General features: G+C 37.2%; 2 protein-coding genes and 1 pseudogene across 3 annotated transcripts in view; all 3 read left to right on the top strand.

The window, feature by feature from the left end:
- The window catches only part of LOC110178592 (Glucose transporter 1), a 98,028-nt gene extending 79,667 nt beyond the window's left edge, over nt 1-18,361 (top strand). Inside the window, 11 exon segments of the mRNA XM_086829786.1 lie at nt 25-190; nt 253-390; nt 1,795-2,051; nt 2,130-2,254; nt 2,318-2,596; nt 4,028-4,305; nt 4,373-4,495; nt 6,257-6,460; nt 6,522-6,661; nt 8,371-8,474; nt 12,216-18,361. Coding sequence (XP_086685912.1) covers nt 25-190; nt 253-390; nt 1,795-2,051; nt 2,130-2,254; nt 2,318-2,596; nt 4,028-4,305; nt 4,373-4,495; nt 6,257-6,460; nt 6,522-6,661; nt 8,371-8,474; nt 12,216-14,830 — 4,429 coding nt within the window. The 3' untranslated portion in view covers nt 14,831-18,361.
- On the top strand, nt 10,424-10,992 carry LOC147644222 (glucose transporter type 1 pseudogene; annotated as a pseudogene). Its single transcript, XR_015270949.1, has one exon. The product of XR_015270949.1 is annotated as a glucose transporter type 1 pseudogene (transcript).
- Nucleotides 17,703-21,909, top strand: aln (divergent protein kinase domain 1C). The gene is made up of 5 exons (XM_020945779.2): nt 17,703-18,712; nt 18,772-18,924; nt 18,993-19,130; nt 20,901-21,109; nt 21,175-21,909. Exons 1-5 carry the CDS (start codon nt 18,563-18,565, stop codon nt 21,749-21,751), a joined length of 1,227 nt encoding a protein of 408 aa, XP_020801438.1. The 5' UTR covers nt 17,703-18,562; the 3' UTR covers nt 21,752-21,909.
- Nucleotides 21,910-22,212: the final 303 nt, after the last annotated feature.

Genomic DNA, 22,212 nt, shown 5'->3' with positions numbered 1-22,212 from the left:
TCTAAAAAATAAAACCGACTGCAGTTTGCAAAAGCAAGTTAGCGTGATGAGCATGAATCTGTCAGCGAAACTTGATGAGCTGCAGCGGGGAGATCGACACCTGGAGACGACGGTGGCTCTGTGTGAGATACGCACCCAGCTCCAGGAGCTGACCAAGTCCGTGGAAAGCTGCCAGAGTGAAGTGTCCGAGGTGAGTTTTAATGGAATCCCTAGCATCACTAAGAAGCCATAAAAATGATAAATATTAATTAGGTTAAGCGTGACATGGTGGCAATTAAGCATGAACTGGACACTGTGCAGCAGGTGAAGGAGGAAATCGAGGAGCTGCGCGAATATGTCGATCGACTGGAGGAGCATACGCACAGACGGAAGCTAAGACTTTTAGAACAAGTTTGTAGCTTAAATTATTTGCCATGTTGTGTAATTAAATACTTGAATTTCATTTCTCTATTCATGTACAAACCGAAACACCAAGATAAAACCAACTGCCAACAACCCAGAGCCAGACAACCCACACGACTAACCACCACCGCCACCCACCACAACTAACCACCACCCACCCAACCACCCAACCACCACCCGAACATCTATCCACCCAAAAACACAGCCACTCAACCACTGACAGCTGAAACTGTTACCATGATGGACAGATGCAAAATGCTCTTCCAATTGGTATCAAGTTTATGCAAGCACTCAAAAAAATACATTCAACGAAAAGTTAAGATTTAAAATAATTTACAAAAAGACTGATATAAAATAAATTAAAATCAAGAAAAGAAACTAACTTGGGAAAGACTAAGTTTATATACACCTTCAGTTTGCAATTCGAAATCGATCATAACTTAGCATAATTTCAATCTTTGAATCGATATTTATCGGTATTTTTATAGAACAAATCAAAGTGAAAAAAACTCATAACTCTGCCAAAAACTAATTAATTTTAATTCGCAAAGCTGTCCTATGTTAGTTTTTAATAGGTTAATAAATCTGCATACTTAATATTTTACTAAATATAAATTTTTATACATTTTTTTTGAAAAAATTCGAAAAATTTTTTTCTACCGGTCATTGCTAGATCGATTCAGCTTTTGATGCTGATCATATGTGATTTATAGGGTCGGAAATGACTTCTCACTGCTTTAGAAGGTTCTGACTAAAATAATGATAACCTGCAAATGTATAAAAAAGAAAATTTGTTGTTTAATACGGGAAATTTTTTGTCCATATTTAACAGTTTTTTTTTTTTACCGATCTTTAAAGCTAGTAAATCCTTAAAAATAAAGCTGAGCTAGTAAAATATTTGCAAAAGTTTATCCGATTTTAAATATTAAGCAGTAAATTATATTTCAAATGAAATCTTAACAACTATTTTTTTGAGTGCTCTACTCCACATGTACAGACGGCTTCTTCATCAACGTATCTTTAAAATAAACTCTTTATTATTAATTCTATTTAAGTTATTGTAGCAACAAATAAATCTAATAAATAATAATCAAATTAATTTAATTTTGTTTGATTTTCTAGTATTATTTGTTAAGTATTATTTTTCACATCCAAACACTGTCTCATTCATTAGAAGTTTTTTCCTTATGCTTTCCTTAACCTTAGCCTGAGTTTCAATTAGAATAATTGGCTATATCCAAAGAGTAAGCTTTGGTTTCCTTGCCGCACACTCGTTTGCAAAGCGTTTGATGGACCCGCCCGCACAGCCCCCCCACTGTCCTCCCCCCTGAACCCCCCCATTTCCACCCCCTTATAGTTCTGCAATTAACCAAGTTAATCGAAATCTTGCAGGGTCTTACCTTCTTCCTCACCTATTCGATATTCTCGGCGGTGCTGGGCATGCTACAATTTGGCTATAATACCGGCGTGATAAATGCACCTGAGAAGAATATCGAGAACTTCATGAAGGATGTGTACAAGGATCGCTACGGCGAGGACATTAGCGAGGAGTTCATCCAGCAGCTGTACTCGGTGGCAGTATCCATATTTGCCATCGGTGGCATGCTGGGCGGTTTCAGTGGCGGATGGATGGCCAACCGCTTTGGCAGGTAAATATAGGGAAAATCTAGAAAATATTGTAAAATATATATATTAAACTTAAACATTTTGTTTACTTATAATTACAGAAAAGGCGGTCTACTGTTGAACAATGTTCTGGGAATTTCCGGTGCTTGTTTAATGGGATTTACCAAAGTTAGTCATTCCTATGAAATGTTATTCCTTGGCCGATTTATAATTGGTGTTAATTGCGGTGAGTATGGGGTACTAGAATGTTTTAATATATAAAATATATTATATATTCTCCATAATTTAGGCCTCAACACATCGCTGGTGCCCATGTACATCTCGGAGATAGCGCCACTGAATCTGCGCGGTGGCTTAGGTACTGTTAATCAATTGGCTGTGACTGTAGGTTTACTATTATCCCAAGTGCTGGGCATCGAGCAGATCCTGGGCACCAACGAAGGCTGGCCCATCCTGTTGGGCCTGGCCATCTGTCCGGCCATCCTGCAATTGATCCTTCTGCCCGTCTGCCCTGAATCACCAAGATATCTGCTCATCACCAAGCAGTGGGAGGAGGAGGCGCGTAAAGGTGAGTCACGGGTTGTACCATAAAAATATCAGAAATTATTCTAATTAATATATTTAAAAGTGTTTAGAGGAGAAAAAATGGTTTCCTTGGCTTTATCATGATTTATTCAGACACATTAGTAGCTTTAATAAGGTTCTAAATGATTTGTATAAATCAATTTAATCTTTTTCTGTACCTGTTTTTGGTTTGTTAAATGCAAAAGACTTATATATGCTCATATTTTAGATAATAAACAATTTTAATACCCTTTCAGGGTATTTGAAATTTAGTCAGAAGCTTACAACCATGTGAAAATATCAATTCCGACCCTATAAACTATATATATTATTGATCAGCATGAACAGCGAAATCGATCTAGCTATCTTTGGGAAAATTTTTTCTTCCAAATTTTTCAAGAATAAAATATCGATATAAAAATTAAACAAAAATTTACAAAAATTTTAATTTTTGTATATTTTTAATTGATTATGCAGATTTATTAACCTACTAAAAACTAAAACAGGACAGCCTTCCGAATTGAAATTAATGCATTTTTGCCCAAGTTATGAGTTTTTTAAACTATGATATATTAAAGAAATTTATAAGAAATTATATATAAGAAATTATATATAAAAATATAGTTAATATCGATTAAAAAATGGTATTGCACCGTCAGTCAGAAGCCTAAAAGAATGTGAAGGAGTCATTTCCGACCCTATAATTAATAATATATTCTTGATCAGCATAAAATGGCGAACAATCTAGATATCTAAGACAGAAACATTTTTTTTTTTAATTTTTTCAACATTTATATGGGGTTACATCGTTAAAATTAAAAAAAAAAATTGATAAAAATTTTAATTTTTTATAAGTTTCAACTGAGTATGCAGATTTACTAACCTAACAAAAACTAACATAGAACAGCTTCCCGAATTAAAATTAATGCATTTTTGGCTTAGTTACTAGTTTTTTAAACTATGATATGTCGAAGAAATTCATTTGTATAATTACTTTTTCAAAGTATGCAAATATTTTAAGATTAGTTACAATTGATTTCCAATTAGATTGCAAACTGAAAGGGTATATAAACTTTGGCTTTTCGCAGTTCGTTTTCTTTCTTTTTTTGTACTAAAAATAATTCAAAAGTGGTTAATTTTTTCTGTTTCTAATTATTCAATTTTTTTTATATATAAAATATATGTTAGAACCTTTCTTAATGATTTATTTTCAAACAAATTAGCCTTAAATCATTGTTACCTATTTTTTTACGAAAGAGAAAAAAACAAATGATTTGTTATGAATGATTAAATCATAAAAAATAGCTTAAAAAACAGTAATCAATACTCTGGAAATTTTATTAATCTCTCTATTATAGTAATTTATATTCCTTAAGCATTGTTTTTATTATTATTTCAACGTTTTTAATATATATTTCTTGATTATATTTAATAGCCCTGCGACGACTGCGTGCCTCTGGCTCCGTGGAGGAGGACATCGAGGAAATGCGTGCCGAGGAGCGTGCCCAGCAGGCCGAGAGCCACATATCGACCATGGAGCTAATCTGCTCGCCCACCCTGCGTCCTCCGCTGATCATTGGCATTGTGATGCAACTAAGTCAGCAATTTAGTGGCATCAATGCCGTCTTCTACTACTCCACGTCGCTCTTTATGAGCTCGGGATTGACTGAGGAGAGCGCCAAATTTGCCACGATAGGCATAGGTGCCATTATGGTAACTATACTTATACATTATAAATTTTATATATATTTTATATTTAATTTTTTTAATTTTCTTAAAGGTTGTAATGACCCTGGTATCCATTCCACTGATGGATCGCACTGGTCGCCGTACCCTGCATCTGTATGGTTTGGGTGGAATGTTCATCTTCTCCATTTTCATCACCATTTCGTTCCTGATCAAGGCAAGTATAGGACTCGCCAGGACATTCGCATCCTGCTGCTTTAAAGTCAGAATGCCAAAGTGCCTGCCATCCATTTAGTTTTTTTTTTTGTTGGTGGGTCCACTTAGCGGGCCCATCGCATTTGCATTTTGCATATATGTAACTCCTCTATATATCTCTCAGTGTAATGCCTAGACCTTATCCCCATATCCCGCGTGTCTTTATAAATATTTGAATATTGATATAAATATTTTATGCATGAAGTTGTGTTTAACCCCCGCCGTGTCCCCCCAAAAAAGAGAACAAGATGAAAAAAAAACCTATGAAATTCACACAACAAAAAAAACACTCAAAAACAGACACACACACTCAACACACACAACACACACAAAATACAGACAGACACGAAAAGCATGACAGTTGTCCCGCGCGTATTTTCTATAAATTATTGATGTGAGATATATATATATTTGAATTTATAACAAGTTGAATTTATGACTCTCCCTCAGCCATTAAATGTAGCCATGTTTTTTTTGTTTTTCCCCCTGTATTTGGATTGATGCATTGCATTTAAGTTCTAGTCATAGATAAGTGTGTAAAATGTGTGTGCATTTAATTTATAGGTCGCTTTAGTTATTAATTATCTCCGCGTAAATGCGTGACTTAAATAATATGTTTAAGCCGCCTGAGACCCTTTATGCATGATTAGCTTTTGGAATGCTTTAGTACTAGTTTTGATTATATATATAATTTTATATTTAATGAAACATATTTTTATATAAACACTTTTGCACGTGGCTTGCCTTTAGTAGAGAGGTCTTTAAGTTCAGTTTTACTTTATTAGTTGCCTAGGCTAAGTTGTTGCACTTGACGAAGCTAACCTAAAATATATATATTATCTAACCAGACATTGGTTTTTCTTTTGTTATAAAAAAAATACACTGAAAAACCACTGTCTAAGGTTAAAGGTTAGCCTTGAGGTGCAACTTTCCCGCCCCCTTAATTAGTGCTATTCTCGACTTGGCAGGCTTTCCGCCCACCCACAAAAAAACACTCTGTCTCTCACTCGAAATCAGTTGACGAATTCGTTCAGTTTTTTAATTTAAAGATTGCTTATTATTTTTCGCTTGATCAGGACACGCGAATCTAGAAGCAAAAAAAAAAAACCACAACACAGTTTCAAAGGCAAGCAAAAGTTTTCAAAACCAAAACAAAAAATAAAATATATAACACACAACTCTGCAAAAGTTTTTCCTGGGCACCCAAAAAGAAAATATATATAAAAAATAAAAACAAATTCGAAGCAGAACAAATAGAGCAGAGCACCGCGCTAAACTCACAAAAAACACGAAAAACACACACTTCTCAATGTGACCCGCAGCAGCCTTACTCTTTCAAATATTATATATTTATTTTCATTTCATTTCGTTTCATTTCGGTAATTGTGTAAGATAATAGCTCTAACTTTAACCACAAAACTAAGCATTCCTAAAGACTCGAGCGGCAGTCCAGGGCCCCAAAAAAAGGTCAATTCTTAGAGAACCAAGAAACCTGAGACCGAGTCTACTCAATTTTACTCAACTTTCAATACGCTAACCAACTTTCATGCATAAAAAAGGTCAGATCGGTCAGGGATTTATTCTATATTTATTTATGATTTATTTATGAGAGAAGAAGGAGAAGGAGTTCGTCGGTTTAGACCCGAGTTGAGGATAAAAAAAAGCCTACATCGAGAATGCGAATACTATGCATTTTGTATAGGAGTTTTTTGGTTATGTGCAGGAAATGATTGACTGGATGTCCTATCTGTCGGTGGTGGCCACCCTTGGATTTGTCGTCTTCTTTGCGGTGGGTCCTGGCAGTATACCCTGGATGATTACCGCCGAGCTCTTCTCCCAAGGACCTCGGCCAAGTGCCATGGCCATTGCAGTGCTGGTCAATTGGATGGCCAACTTTGTGGTTGGCATTGGATTCCCCAGCATGAAGGTGGGTGTAAATACTATATAAATAATAAATATATATATTTAAATGTTTTAATCTTTGACAGACTGCCCTTGAGAACTATACGTTCTTGCCGTTCAGCGTATTCCTGGCCATCTTCTGGATATTCACCTATAAGAAAGTGCCCGAAACCAAGAACAAAACCTTCGAGGAGATCCTGGCCCTCTTCCGGCATAACAATGGCAGGTATGTGTACATCTTTCATTATCTCCTCTCATCATCATCCCTCAGTTCAAATTCTGCACACAAATCATGGCAATATGTCGAATAGTTGTTCAACTCATAAACTCTCGATCCTTTTTAATACCAAAAAACCAATGTATACAAGAAAACGCGTACAAAGAAACCGAAGAAACCCTGTTTTACCAATTACTTGGAAGTTTATTATGCCCCTTGAGTCCTGAATCGAGTTTGAAGTTCAACTCTTTTCAGGTTTCAATAGTTTTAAGTTTCCTAAGTTGAAAATTTCGTATGTCTTTTGTTTTATTTTTGTTTGTTTTTTTTTTTGTAAAACGCACCATAAGTTTTGAAAAATAACCCTTTGACTTGAAACTACGTTCCATGTAATGCCCCAAAAAGGACTTTTCGAGATAGTAGACTGTACGGGTAAGTTGCATGACAGTGCCGTCCAAAAGTCCTGGATCTTAAATTCCGAATTATAAACCAAAAAAAAATTAAGAAAATGTCCCCCGCCCGAAAAAATCCAAAAATCAAAATCAAATTCAATGCGTTTCGCTCTTCGAAGTTATCACCTTTTAAACGTAGCTCGTATTTGCTGTACCTTATTTAGCCACTTTATGTACCAATTTTTAACCAAAAAAAAACAAAAAAACTAAATAAAAAATCAAGTGAAGTTAATTTGAATTCGAATTCTTCTGCGCTGAAAAGTTTCTATGAATTTTATCGGCATGTTTGCTTAACTCTGCCTGTACTTTGGTTACAAAACTCGTTACTCTGTTACCACAAACTCTTACAATTCATTAAATAAACTGGCTGCCGTTGAAGCGAACTAAATAAGAATTAGCGAAACTATATATAAATACTTGAACTATTTAATAACAATTTTAATACTCTCCAACTCTCTATCTCTCTCTCTCTACTATGCATAGTTATACCTATTACTTACTTAAATACTATAATTAAGAGTCGCTCCACTCATCTTCAGTGTCATTTGTCATTCGATCCCTATCGGAATCGCTCCTCCCTCACCGCTCATTGTTCATCATTGAAAATAATGAATTGGTCAGTGGTCCATATTTATTCCCATACAAAACACACACCATACACACCACACACACACTGATTTTGTTGCCCAATTTTGTGTCCATTTAGCGAGGAGAGTGTTAACGACATCAGTTCCCACACGGCGGACATTGAATTATCGCAGGGCGAGGACAAAGGCACCACCCACCCGAAAGCGCAGTGACACCACCCCTTTTCCACCCTCCCAAAAGAAAATTAATTTATAATTGTAGGAAAAATCATAGTTTTCACTCATAGCAATTCCTGGAAAGATTCTGATTTTGAGAGAATCAAAATGGGAGCCATTATTAAGACCTAGAACTAGTTTTATTTCACGTTATATATATATCTATCTATTTGATTTTGAATAAATGTTATACTTTATTGCCAATTTTTAATTGATTTATTGATTAATTTGTTTATTAAGTTCTTTATTGTAATTTTAAAGCCGCGCCTAATAACTTCCAAGCAGACTTACACTTGAAACTAATCTTTTTGAAACTTGAACTAATACAGCAGCCACCACAGTAAAGTTCCCCTTTCTCCGACTCCGACAAAACTCTCGAAATTGCTCTCATTAGTTTGCAAAAGAAATTAAATTTACCAAAATACGTTTACACTTAAAACATAATCGTAGAGTGTGCGAATTTCAGGAGTATGCTAAACTGCACAAATAGCTTGGAGCCACAAAGTATGAATTCTGGCATCGAGCATGCCGCCTTGATGGTATCTGAGGAGAAGACCCAACATGACTCACGTAAGAATCCAAAAACAAAGTCTACGTTCCACCTAGAACACCTGGATCCCCACCTAACCACCCACCACTTCTACTCATCCTCATCATTTACCTGAATTTACCTCAATTACATTCAGGATTGCATTTTAGTTTTCTACTTTCACACTTTTCGCATCCGTTTGAGTTTTTAATTTTCTCTTTATTTGTTGTGCAAGTTGCTCGAAAGACACATCAGTCAATATTTGCATATATCCATGTGTTCTAAAGCAAACACAAGTCAGGGGAATGTCCTTTAGGTAAACACTGGTAAAGAGTCCTAATTTTATTAAATATATATATATATATATATTTGATTACACTCACTGACAACCAATCTGTTGGGATATATTCTGTCTATGTTTCTCCTTTTCAAACAACACATGTAAAACGTAAGGCATAATTAATTTCAGGATACCAGATGCTGAAATTATCCCAAAAATAACCAAAAGTATCTCTGTAATTGTTAATTAAATCTCTGGGGATATAAAAAACTCGTTTTTGGGGTGCCATTTTAAATGATTTTCATAAATAACAAGAAAGGAAGCTAACTTCGGCACGCCGAAGTTTATATACCCTTGCAGATAGAACTTCTATGAATAAAAAACCATACAATACAAATTATATATCTTTGTGTTAAAAAACAATGAAGTAATACCTGCTTTCATTTCATTCACCTATACATATTATATTTGCAGTTTTACATTCACTGATTTGCATTTTTCCTCTACATCAAACGATCGTTTGTATGGCACCTATATGATATAGTCGTCCGATTTTCATGAAATTTACCACAAAATTTAAGACTTAAATTAAATGCCTATACCTAAAATTTGATGAAAATCAGTTGAAAACTGAAAAGGTTATAAATTTAATTGTATTAATTTCTCGATCGTTCCTATGGGAGCTATATGATATAGTAGTGCGATTTTCATAGAATTTTATGCAAAATTGTAGAGTATAGTAAAATGGCTATATCTCAAATTTGATCCAATTCTATTGAAAACTGAAAAAGTTAAACATTTTTTTGTAAAAATTTTCCGATCATTCCTATGGCAGCTATATGATATAGTCGTCCGATCCGGCCCGTTCCGACATATATACGAGTGAGAGTATATAGAAGGCTAACTACAAAGTTTCATTCAGATAGCTTCAAAACTGAGAGACTAGTTTGCGTAGAAACGGACAGACGGACAGACGGACAGAAGGACAGACGGACAGACGGACATGGCTAGATCGACTCGGCTGTTGATCCTGATCAAGAATATATATACTTTATATAGTCGGAGGTGCCTCCTTCACTGCGTTGCAAACTTCTGACTGAAATTATAATACCCTGCAAGGGTATAAAAAGCTTTAATGAGGTGTTTAAAGTAAATATGAAAACAAGCTTACACAAACTCCACAAACGAGCAATTAGACACATTTTTATTTTATTTTTGTATTAATTATACAAGAAACTCTTCTTACCATTCAAATATTTCCCATTCATCTCATTAATATAAAAATATATAAGTGTGTGTATAAAATTTGTAATAATTATGATTTGCTTAGAGTTCTTGTAATTATTATTTGAGGAATGCCTTGATTCTGTGACTCTTGTTTCGTTCCATATTTATATAGAGCTTGTTAGAGTAGAATTTTCAATCTGAACTGTTCTCTATTCTATAATCTGTAATTTAAAAATTGAAAAGCGATAATCGCTGAATAAATTAACTATCTTGTATTGTTTACTTCCATTCGGATTTATGAATTGTGTTTTAAATCAAAACAATTTCTAAACATTGGAAACCTCAATCAATCAAAACTCAAACCATCAACGGGAACCAACAAAATAAACTAAATATATATATAAAAAACAAAAACACAACCAACCGACACCACAACTATTGTATGTAACCATGAAACAATTATCTTGCGACAAAACCAATATTGGCGACTATCTGAACTTGCATGAAATCGAAAAATCAAATCGAAAAAACCGAGAACTCTTCTCACCGCCTTTTGTAATAATCAAGTGTTTGGTACGACCTCGTTTTCCCTGACGGTTGAAGGCATGGGTCCCTATCCCCTGAGCGATAGCACCAATCTCCTGGGTCCCGGATCGAGCAGCTATGGACCAGGTGGCAGTGTCCTTGGCTCCGTGGCCGGAACAGCTCAATGCTACACGAACTATGGCACAAATCTGCAAACGCCACAGCCGGCAAGAAAGTGCCACTACGATGAGGTCGATGACTACAATTTCCGACGACATTCGGCCCATGGAAGGATGTCATGTAGGTTGACCCAGAGCACTGCTAACTAACTAACTAAATAAGCCCACCACCACCCAGCCTAGTAAGCTAGTAAGACAGCCACTGAGCCACTGAGCCACTGAGCCACCTTGCAGCCACTGAAACAAAACAAAACAAATAAGCCACTCCGCTCATCACAAAAAGCATTTACATGAAAATGCCATAGAGAAAGCGAGCTGCGCTAAGACTGCACCCAAAAATAAAACAAACTTAAATGCACCCTAAAAGTCGAAACTATAGCATATATTATATATAATATCAAGCTGAATTCTAAAATTAAAAACGAACCACTGACAGTTCGGATCATCGATTGATGAAAACGTAGCTTATCCTGTTTTCCTTTCGTTCCTTTATAGTACGCAAGTGAAGGGAAAAATGCTGAACTTGGGACCAACTATATAAAAAAAAACCAAAAAAGTATCAAGCGAAATCGATTGGCTAAGTAAAGAAAAGTCGCACCACTCTGTCTCTCTCTTTGAATAATACAAAACACCACTCAAAACTATCTAAAAATCAAAGTACACCCCAATCACACACACTCGCTGAAAAGATCAGAAAATAAAGTGCCAATAATGCGACACAAATTAAACTCGAATCATTCAAATCCAGTGACATTTTCATCTAAAATCGTTATGAATCAAATTACTTTTAAATGCCAACTAATTACCACAATCATAAATGTTCATTTTCATGTCTATTTTTATTAAAAACTAGATATATTCTCTTCTAAACAGAAAGTATATAAAAAATTAAAATAAATTTAGATACATTTGGAGTGATAAAAATAAGACTAATAGCTTTAAATTAAATTAATGATTTATTAAGTGGCTAAAAAAGCTCTTATTATTAATTGATTATTCATATATTTAAAACCTTGTCTGTAATAAATTTTAAACATGTTTTTAAACCTCTTATTGACACTGCAACTGTATCTATGAAATCGTTGATTAAATATCTTTCAAATAAGAAATATATTTTCAACAATGAAAATCATTTCATTAAATTAATTAATCAATCAATCAGACTATCAATGAATCAGCATCCAACATCCCTTTTTCGGGTTCATCATCAAATGCTCTGTGGAATCCGCAATTTGTTGGTTTTTTACCGACTTTCGCATGAAAAGTTCGAATGTTTTTTATATGGTTACCAAACATAATTAATGCATGCGTATTATTGGCATGGACTTTTTTTGCATGCACCATTTTAATTAGCCGTAGTAGTGAAACGCCCAAAAAAAAAAACAAAAAATTAAAACCGAAAAAAACTATAAATTAAATACTAACGATCCAGAGGAACCCCCTGCAATTTGGCACAACAAAAAAAACCATATTAATTGCTTCTCTTTTGTGTTCTCGACTTTGGTATCTACTTTTTTTTTGTGTGTATTATGCTTTTATTGCCACCCGCCGCCAAATGTTGCCACCTGCAGCTGCATCCGAGCGATTTTTAGAAGGCGGCCGAAGTACACACCAGGGCCGGAACGTTGCCTCTGCGCCCCATCACCCTCGTCAGCCTCCACCTGTCTGCCCGAGCAGCGGGCCTTGACTGAGGAGCGCCTCGCCTCCTGACTCTGCCAGTGTTCGTTCCACGAGTCGCGCTGAGGAGCACCACCATCAACATCATCATCATCAGCAGCAGCAACAGCAGCAGCAGCAACAGCAGCAACAGCAGCAGCAGCAACAGCAGCAGCAGCAACTCCTCCAGCAGCAGGTGCACCATCAATCCCGTATCCAATATCCCACACACGAATACGTACACTGTAGCTATGAGAAGGAAGTCGTATGTGATCAAGCCAATCCCTTGACAGTACAGCCACAGGCACAGCCACCATCGCACCACTGCCAGCAACGCAAGCATAGCCACAGCCACAGTCCGCACCACAGTCGCCACACGTCGCCGCATGCCACCAGCACCACCACCACCACCACCACCCATCATCAGGCACCAGCAACGCACCAGCACACGCACCACAGTCGCCATCGGAGGCGTCGCCAGGGTAGTGGCAGTCTGCCTGGAGCACATGGTCATGGGGCAAGTCACTCGGCCGTGCGTCCATCCTCCATGTGCACGAGTCGTCGGCATCGCTCTGTCACAGAGTTATCCTCGCAGACGTGCCAGGATCCCAGTTGCACGGATCGTGAGGTTCAGGAGATTCTAGTGAGACGCACTTGTTGCAACACGGCCACCAATAGCTCTTCGCGCACTGAACTTGCCCAGTGCTTTGCCGAGGATCTGTATGGTTCCTCCTCGCGGCGTCCCAGCAGTTGCTGCACTTCCTCGGATTACTGTTACCAGACAGATTCCACAAGTCTGTATGGTTCGAGATCCTCGCTGAGTCGGAATAATTCCATAAAGTCTGCCTCGGCTTTGGTGCGTAAACATCACAGGAGTCAGAGGAGTTTAATGCCAGAGCATCGTCAGCCCAGTTACACCTCCATTTCGTTAAGGGGTCTCAATGCCAGTCGTCCCAATAGTCAGTTGGGTTCCCTGACATCGATCTTTGATCGGGCTAAGAACATGGCTCCAGAGCAGGGATCCACCCTGGAGAGGCAGAGTTCCAAGGGAGCTCTGAGTAGTACAGAGTTGCCAGAATATGCCTGCTCGCCATCACCCATACGCTGGAGTTTCCTGGCCGATGGGAGATCACCCACAGAACTAGAGGGAACTCTGGGAAGCAGCGGTGGCGGTGGAGGAGGAGGAGCAGGAGGAGGAGGTGTCACCGAGCGAGAGGAAGAGGACAAGCTAGATGCCTGGCAAGTGCCAGAACCCGAGCCGGAAAAGAAGCCCTGCAGGAAGATCACAAGCACTACAAGTGAAACCTGCTGGAAGAGCTCCACATCCGTTTATGATGAAGGACCCAGCACATCGGCGGCAGCAGCTCGAAAGCGTCGCGGGAGCAAAGGAAGTCGTGGTAGCAAGGGAAGTGGCAACTATCATTGCGAGTTCGAGGACGAAGCCACCACCACGGTGATGTTCCATCAGGATGCCGGCGAGGCTTACAACAATTGTTGCAGCAACAATTACAATTATATCCAATGCAACAGCTACCTGGATCAGGATCTGCAAATCACCAGCGAGGATATCCATCAGTACCTGTCCAAGGGAGATGCCACAGCCAGTGATATCCTAAACAACTCCAAGAACTATCCCTTCCAGCCGAGCAATGCCCTGGAGTTTCAGTACAAGAACAACTTCCAGCAGGGACAACAAAATGTGGCAAACAACAATACGAATACCACAAACACTGCCTCCAGTGATGCAGCCGAGTGCTTCCAGAGCTATCACAGAGCCAACTCCAAGGAGACCAATCTCAATCAGAGCTCCACGGAGCAACTCTCGCCCACGAACATCAATCTATCGACGAGTTCGAACAACATAAATATAGTATTCAGCAGCAGTTTGGAAAGGAATGCCAATGAGGTGAAGTTCATTAACAACCGGAGTAGCAGTGGAGGAGGAGCAGGAACCTCCGAAGTGGGCTGCGAAGGTCATCATGCTGGGTACCTGCCCTACACCTATCCCAGCTATGATTACACCAACATGTCTGGGAACTCGCACTTTGACAAGCCTTTAGGCATAGATGAGTTGCCCAAGGAGTTTGCTGGCATGGATTTGGGAGCAGGTGGTGGAGCCTCCACAACCAGTGAGCACTCCTCCTCACTGCCCTCGCCACAGCCCTTGACGCATCACCAGCAGCTGCATCATTTCGAATCCTTTGATGCCGCCTCCGAACATAATTTGCTGGCACAACCCCTGTCGCCAGGATCACCACTCTCGGGATCCGTGAATCCTGCCGGGGATGACTTTATGCAGATGCATCATTATCATCACGCTGCCTCCTCGCCGCACTCGCAATCGCAATCGCAATCGCACCCGCACCACAGCCATGCCCATGGCCATCATGTGCACCACGCCCACTCGCACCACCAGCACACCGCCTACCATGACCTTGCCCTAACCGAGGAGCAATTCCGGTTGGGTTCGGCCCTCAAGCGGGTACGCAAGCGAGCACGCAAATACACCGATTTTCTCCGCAAAAAGTGAGAGCGATAAATGGTTGGATTAGCAAAGGAGCCTACATCCTGCCCCTACATCCTCATACCTCCCCCCCCTACAGATTCACCCTACTTTGGCCGGAAGTATCTGGTGGTATCGAAGCGACGATCACAGAGCCTGGACGAGGACTAATTGTGTGGCGACTTGGAAAAAACAACAACAAAAACAGCCGCTTGAGAACCATAATTACCATTTAATTACAATTTGTACACTGCCAAAAGAAAATAACATAAAGGATGAGAATTAACATTAATTTTTGTGCTAAGCCAAAGCGAGGATCACCCATAAGGACACAGACTAAGAGACACTCGAGCACAGTGGGGAGAGTGGGGTATTTTTAGGGGTAGAAAATGGGTAAAAGATGTTGAGAGTGGGCTTTGGAAGATTTAATAATATGTTTAATTGAAAAATTATAGGTTTAAAAATCAGGAATCTTAAGAAATTGGTACCATAATTGATTATTTATATGAACAATTTTGATTTGAAGAAGATAAAGGAAAAATTTTTCAGTAAATATTATTCCAAAGAAGATATAAATGTGCTTTACACCGATTAAAACCAGTTTTCCTTTTTTTTAATCTAACTGAAAAGTAAACAACTCAAACATTTTCCAATTAAATATCTTCAACAATTTTCCTAAGCTTAATTTCAACATCTAATACATATTTTCTATCCCAAAAAACGACCCACTCAATCCACAAAGCACAAAAAAAACTCTCACCCATACGAATCACATCAGCTACAAAAAAAACACAAGAGGAAGCAGAACAACGACTATTTTAAATAATGAAAAGAATACAAAATACTTAAGCTAACAGTGCGTATACATAATAATAATTACAAGAGATAGGTGCGAAAAAGGGGGAGAGAACATTTGTATATTCAACTTAAACATTAAGCGAAGGTTTTGAATTTGCATATTTAAATTGACTAAAAAAAACCCATATACATAGATAAGAGCCAAGGCAAATGGAAATAATAAAGCACACACACACACACACCACACACCTACTCAAGCCTAGATGATAGAACTAAAAAAAAACAAAGAAAATTAACAAAAAAATATATTAAAATAAAAGGAAAAACAGTTAAAAGTTAGCTATAAGGAAGGATCAGATCGAAGCGGCGCCACAAGATTTAGAGTTTCAGCAACCGCAACTGCGACTAAATAATAATAAATAAATAATTAACCATTAATTAACAAAACAAAAGCAAACGACAACAGCAACTGTAGTTTGGCACACTCACACACACACACACACGAAAAGTTTAAACAAAAAACCAAAAAAGAGTTTAGATTACGCTGATAAAATGAGAGAGAGAGTTTTGTTATCATTTATTTGATATGCGCATATTTTTATGATTGAACGAGTTTCTTCAGGGACTGCTTGCGAATTTTTGTAATAAAGCAATAAAGCCATTTTGCTCAAAGGATTAAACACGTTTCCGTTTTTCCAATCCCCCTCACAATTTTCCCCACTTCTCGATGGAGAAAAGATCACTTTTCAATTTGCTCGGTTTCGTTTCAAAGTGAATTAATCCCCCAAAAAACAACTACTGTCTTCCAATTATACTTTCTAGTCGTCGTTGTCGTATCTCTTGTAGCCTCAGTTTGCTTTCGAAAAGTTCAGAAATTCGAAAAAGAAATGAAAGAAAGAAAAACCAATTGAAAATATATAAAAACTAAATGTAAACTAAGCACTCCAACTTAATTTAATAGCCGTTGAATCAGACGTACCTTGCGTGAGAGAGAACAAAACGAGAGAAATTTGTACATAACTGCTGTTGATTAATTAATAACCTAATTTACGACTAACTAACTAACTAAAATGGGAACTTCATTTGTGTAGTCATTAGCCGAGGCGAATCATTATGAATTAGTGAAACCGAAAATAATAAATATAAATGCACTGCCAAAAAAAAAACAAAGGTTTTAAGTAAATGAACAACAAATAGATCGAACTGGGGAGTGGAGTCCTTCTTCCTCCCCCCCAAAAAAATAAATTACAAAGTTCACGAAACAAATAAAACCGAAAAATCGAATAAAAACAAGAAAACTGCTGTAAATATAAGAATGAATACATATAGAGAAATCATAGACATTTTTTAATGGCACATTAATTAACGAGGAGCATGCAATTTGCAGATTTTTTACATTATATTTTAATGAACTAAGCGAAAAAAACAATAATGAGTTCAATGAGAATGATGAAACAAAATACTGAACAATTAAAAAAGCAAAAACAAACGAGTTAAATGCCAAGCGGCCGCGCGATTTTGTAACAAAATCAAAAGACAGAATGTTAACATTGCGTAAAGTTAAAAAATAAACAAAAAGACACACAATATAGACATAAAAAAAGAACAGACGAAGAGACACAACAAAAAGGAAAAGGCGAACAAAAGAACACGGCACCGGAAATGGAAGCTAAAGCTAAAACGGAAACGGACTTTTGGTTGTGAGTTCGATCCGATGGCCGAACTGACACTACTTCTAACTGTAAATAACAGATCAGATCCGTAACAATTAGCCGTAAATAACACTCAAAACACACACAGAGACACAGACAGAGACATTATCCAGTAATAGGAAAAAAACAGACTATGGGAAATAGCCAAGCCCCAAGGCGGCTTTACCTTTTTAACATTAAAAAGTTCACGTAGCGAAAGGACACAAAAAAAGATACCCTTACCAGATACTTTCAATGTAGAGGGAGATTTGCTAACTCGACAAAAAGGATAATCACACTGCAAGAAAACCCAGACGCAAAACCAAAGCCAGCTGCAAAGAATTAGTGAGAGATGCCGTTTGACAAACACACATATAAATATATATATAAATATATATATATATATAGCAGAATTAACACAATTAACAATTACACATTATCCCCTAGAGGTTATTTGTGCAACGTTTCTTTGTTTGTTTGTTTTTTTTTTTATACCTACAAGTATTTGTACCTTAGTTTTGTGGCTCGGATTTGAGCGGCGTTCTAGCATTTGTCATAGCCACATATATAGTTGTGTACATAACTAGTTAAAATTGTGCATACAGAATGGTTATCTTAAGTATATAAATACACGCAAAGGTGAATATTAGAGAGGCCCAGATACAGATACAGAAACCAGACAAAGATACAGATACAGACTTGACACTTGACAAATTCTCTGAGACATGCGATGCGATCCCAGTTTGGATTGGCTAGTAAATGGCGAAATAATAATTATATTATTAATATACAACAATAAACTTGAACCTAGGTATATGATTCTGAATTTAAATAATTTTTAGTAAATCAGAACAAACAAAAGCAAGAGAAACCAAAAGCAAAAACGGAAGAAAGAACGAAAGAAAAAACTCTAAAACACTTGAATGAAATTAAAAATAAAAAGACAACTTATTAAAAAGAAAAATACAAAACATAAAATGAAATTGATGAATTAAGTAAAGTAAATTGCTCAATTTAGCAGAGAGTATAAATAAAGAATTATACGTTAAGTAATAATTTCAAAATAAAACAAGCAAGTGTTTCATTTAATCGATAAATATCGATAAAACGGAAGTCCCTGCTCTGCGCATGTCCTGGCAAAGTGTCAAATTTTCCAGTGACAGTTCTCTCTCCCTTAAAGCTTCAAGTGTATGTATATGTACTCTTGAACAAGCGATGGGGTGTGTTAGCGAAATGCAAATTGCCGAAATGGAAATTTTAAACATTTAAAATGCTAACTGCCCTGCGTCGGAAAATTCGGTTTGGAATGCAGCGAACGGTTCTAATTGCGGTCCTGCTGGCGGTGGGCATTTTCAGTTACGCCTTTCTCAATCTCAAGTTTTGCTTCAAGTTGATGTCCCACAGGAGCCTCAACCTTATGGTAAAGTATCACCGTTTTGTTAATCAAATAAATAGTTTACTAATATCCCTAATATTTAGTGCCAGAAATTCGAAAAGCATGAGTACAGCGGCTCCCTTTGCGAGGAACTCTGCGGAGCTCAATCTTCCTTCGACAACTTCCAGTGTCCTCTAAATGATATGAAAACTATACTTTTTACGGCCGAAAAGAACGGTGATATGTATGCGGTGAAGGTAGGTCGGGTTTTCCGGCTTCAAGTTGTCATGACTACGATTTAATTGAATCTTTTTCCATATCCTAGCTGGCCCGGCATAATGATGACGAGTTGAGCTGGACAAACAGCAAGGGAGAGTCCATATATCCTAAGCTGGAGGAATTTCATGAGATTGTTAAACTGCATATCATTTTGGCCTATAATGTCACGCTGGATGATAATATGGTAAGATAATAAATGATAGGAAAAGGAGGCTTCGGAAGGATTAAATAAAACCTTAGAAATTGGGGATAGAATGTGTCAAGAAAGTCAGGGTTTTTACCCTGGCAGGAGTATAATGATTTCAGTCAGAAGCTTACAAAACAGTGAAGGAGTCATTTCCGACCCTATAAATCCTATATATTCTTGATCAGAATGAACAGGCGAATCTTATTTGGCATGTCTAAAAGATAAATAACATTTTCCGAATTTTGTTAAAATTTGAAATTTTCATAAGGGGTTACATCATGATTTTTTTCAAAAATCGACAAAAAATTGAATTTCTTAAATTTAAAAACTGAGTATGCAGATTTGTTAATCTAGTCAAAACTAGCATAGAGCAGCTTTCCAAATTAAAATTAATGAGTTTTTGCCTTAGTTATGAGATTTGTAAGCTATGATTTTTTGAAAAAATTGTCTGTTTTTATACCTTTTTGAAGGGTTTTTTTATTGTAGTCAAAAACTTTGAATTGTATCAACAAACGTGGTATGCAGATTTGTTAGTGTTTTAAAAACTCGCACAGAACAGCTTTCTGAATCAAAATTAATGCTATTTTGGCTTAATTATGATGTTTGGAATAGATTGATTATTCTATGAAATTGTCTGTTTTTATACCTTTTTAGCAGAATAGAATTTCAGTCAGACGAATAAAAAAAAAGTGAAGGAATCATTTGCGACCCTATAAATCATATATATTCTTGATCAGAATGAGCAGGCGAATCTTATTTGGCATGTCTAAAAGATAAATAACATTTTCCGAATTTTGTTAAAATTTGAAATTTTCATAAGGGGTTACATCACTCTTTTTTTCAAAAATCGACAAAAAATTTAATTTTTTAAATTTAAAAACTTAGTATGCAGATTTGTTAATCTAGTGAAAACTAGCATAGAGCAGCTCTCCAAATTAAAATTAATGAGTTTTTGGCTTAGTTATGAGATTTGTAAACTATGATTTTTTGGAAAAATTTTCTATTTTTATAGCTTTTTGCTGGGTTTTTTTATTTCAGTCAAAAACTTGTAATTGCATCAACAAACGTGGTATGCAGATTTGTTAGTGCTTTAAAAACTCGCAAAGAAAAGCTTTCCGAATTAAAATTAATGCTGTTTCGGCTTAATTATGATGTTTGGAAAACATAGATGTTTTAATGAAATTGTCTGTTTTTACACCGTTTTGGAAAAGTATAGTTTCAGTCAGAAGATTGAAACACAGTGAAAAAATCATTTTCGACCCTATAAATCATATATATTCGTGATCAGCATCAACAGGCGAATTTTTCAGGCTAAAAAAAAAAAGAAACACAAATTTTTGTAATTTTTTCCAAAAAATATATCGTCAAAATTGTCAAAACTTAATAAAAAATTGAATATTTTAAAATTTCAATTTAGGTATGAAGATTTGTAAATCTATTTAAAACTAGCACAGAACCGGCTTCCGAATCGAAATTAATGAATTTTTGGCTTAGTTATGATATTTGGAAAACCTTAATTTAACCAAAAAATTAGCGTATCAAATTATCGATTTTTGGTGTTCTCTTAGTAGTATACAAAGGCCAATAATTGCTTAATATAACACAAAAAATCTTTCCAAATGCAGATATATGGCTTAATTATGAACCCAAAAAACTATAACAAACTGCAAAGATACTTTGGCTTCTCAAAATTAGTTTAGTTTCTTATTAAAAATAATATTATTTCTAATATTTATTGATTTTTTTAAACCTTTATTTCCATTTAAGATCCGCGCTTTGGTAAACCAGGAAATAGCTGATGATAACTCCCAGCAAATGGTCAGTTTCTGGCGGCTTTTCAAGGACAACAACTATATGATGGGCAAACTCTTCGATGAAGAGTCTATATTCCCAGCTGTCCTAGGGTCCTGTGGGCCCTACTATGCCACTGAGGGATTGCAGATTGTCCAGTCCAATCCCAGCATTATGCAGTATCTGTAACTATAAATGCTTTCTCCACAATATTTTCAAGTTTATTAATATAATTAAACTCGTCTTTTAGGGCTTCCAATCGCTTGCAGCGTCTGAAGCACGCCCTCAACATTATGGAGTATATTTTCCGGCTGGATGAAATGAAACCGGAACCCCTTAAGATGTGCAAGATGCAGGTGAATCGCTTTGGGACAACGCCAGAGCGCCGGCTGAAGTACCAGAGTGCCGAGCATGTCTACGTGGAGAGCCAGCTGGACAAGAGGCTGTCGCGGGGCGTCAAGTGCCGCACCAGCCAGGACTGTCACTTCCACTCCTGCCGTGGCATGTGCGACGAGGGCAAGCACACCTGCACCCACATCCAGCAGAACAACAACTTCCAGATATTCTGCGAGCACGTCCTCCTCGGCGGCGGCACCTTTCAGCCCGGCCTGCTGAGTGGCGTCCGCCTCTCGAAGGTGCTGCAAAAGCTGGTCCGGATGTGTGTCCAACCACCGCCGGAGCATCAGGTACCGGGACGGCAGCAGGCGCCCAATATGCAACTTGCTCTGAGAGTCTACAATGAGCTGAAGCAGCTCCATCAAGCGGCGGCCACCGCAGCGGGAACCGAGATCACCGACGAGGGACAGGCACAGCGGGGGAGTGCCTGAGCGTGACGAGGCGCCGGGAACTAGTAGAAGATATGTAGAAGGTAGATCAATTGGCACACAGCAGCTTGCTCAAAACTGAATAGCATTTTTACAGATAGTCTTAAATTAAATTATAATTAAAATCGAAATAAAAAATGCTTTTTATTAACAACTTAAAACCGATCTTTTACTTTCTTGCCGGTTGGTTACAATTTTTGTCTTCGATTTGTGATATTATTTAATATTTATAAAACAAAAAAAAACCTTATTTTCATGGGAATAAATTTTTTCCCACCAGACATGACTAGATCGATTTGTCTTTTTGTGCTGATCAAGAATATATATAGTTTATGGGGTCGGAAACGACTCCTTCACTGCGTTTTAAGCTTCTGACTGAAATTATAACGAATTGGAATTTAAATTGAATATCAGTTCCCGCCACATCAGTTAACCGCCATACATACATACATTTGAATTTGACA

This window comes from Drosophila serrata, unplaced genomic scaffold (assembly GCF_035046125.1).
Source record: "Drosophila serrata isolate PLE 108 unplaced genomic scaffold, ASM3504612v1 contig_217, whole genome shotgun sequence".
NCBI classification, from domain to species: Eukaryota; Metazoa; Arthropoda; class Insecta; order Diptera; family Drosophilidae; genus Drosophila; species Drosophila serrata.
The sequence above is the reverse complement of the archived record's forward strand: the minus strand, read 5'-3'. Positions and strand labels throughout refer to the sequence as shown.

What these genes read in the sequence shown, in the direction of transcription:
- aln (XM_020945779.2), top strand. Translation starts at nt 18,563, where the DNA reads ATGCTAACTGCCCTGCGTCGGAAAATTCGGTTTGGAATGCAGCGAACG. An exon ending in GTGATATGTATGCGGTGAAG is followed by an intron (nt 18,925 to 18,992) that starts GTAGGTCGGGTT and finishes TCCATATCCTAG; the next exon opens with CTGGCCCGGCATAATGATGA. An exon ending in TCACGCTGGATGATAATATG is followed by an intron (nt 19,131 to 20,900) that starts GTAAGATAATAA and finishes TTTCCATTTAAG; the next exon opens with ATCCGCGCTTTGGTAAACCA.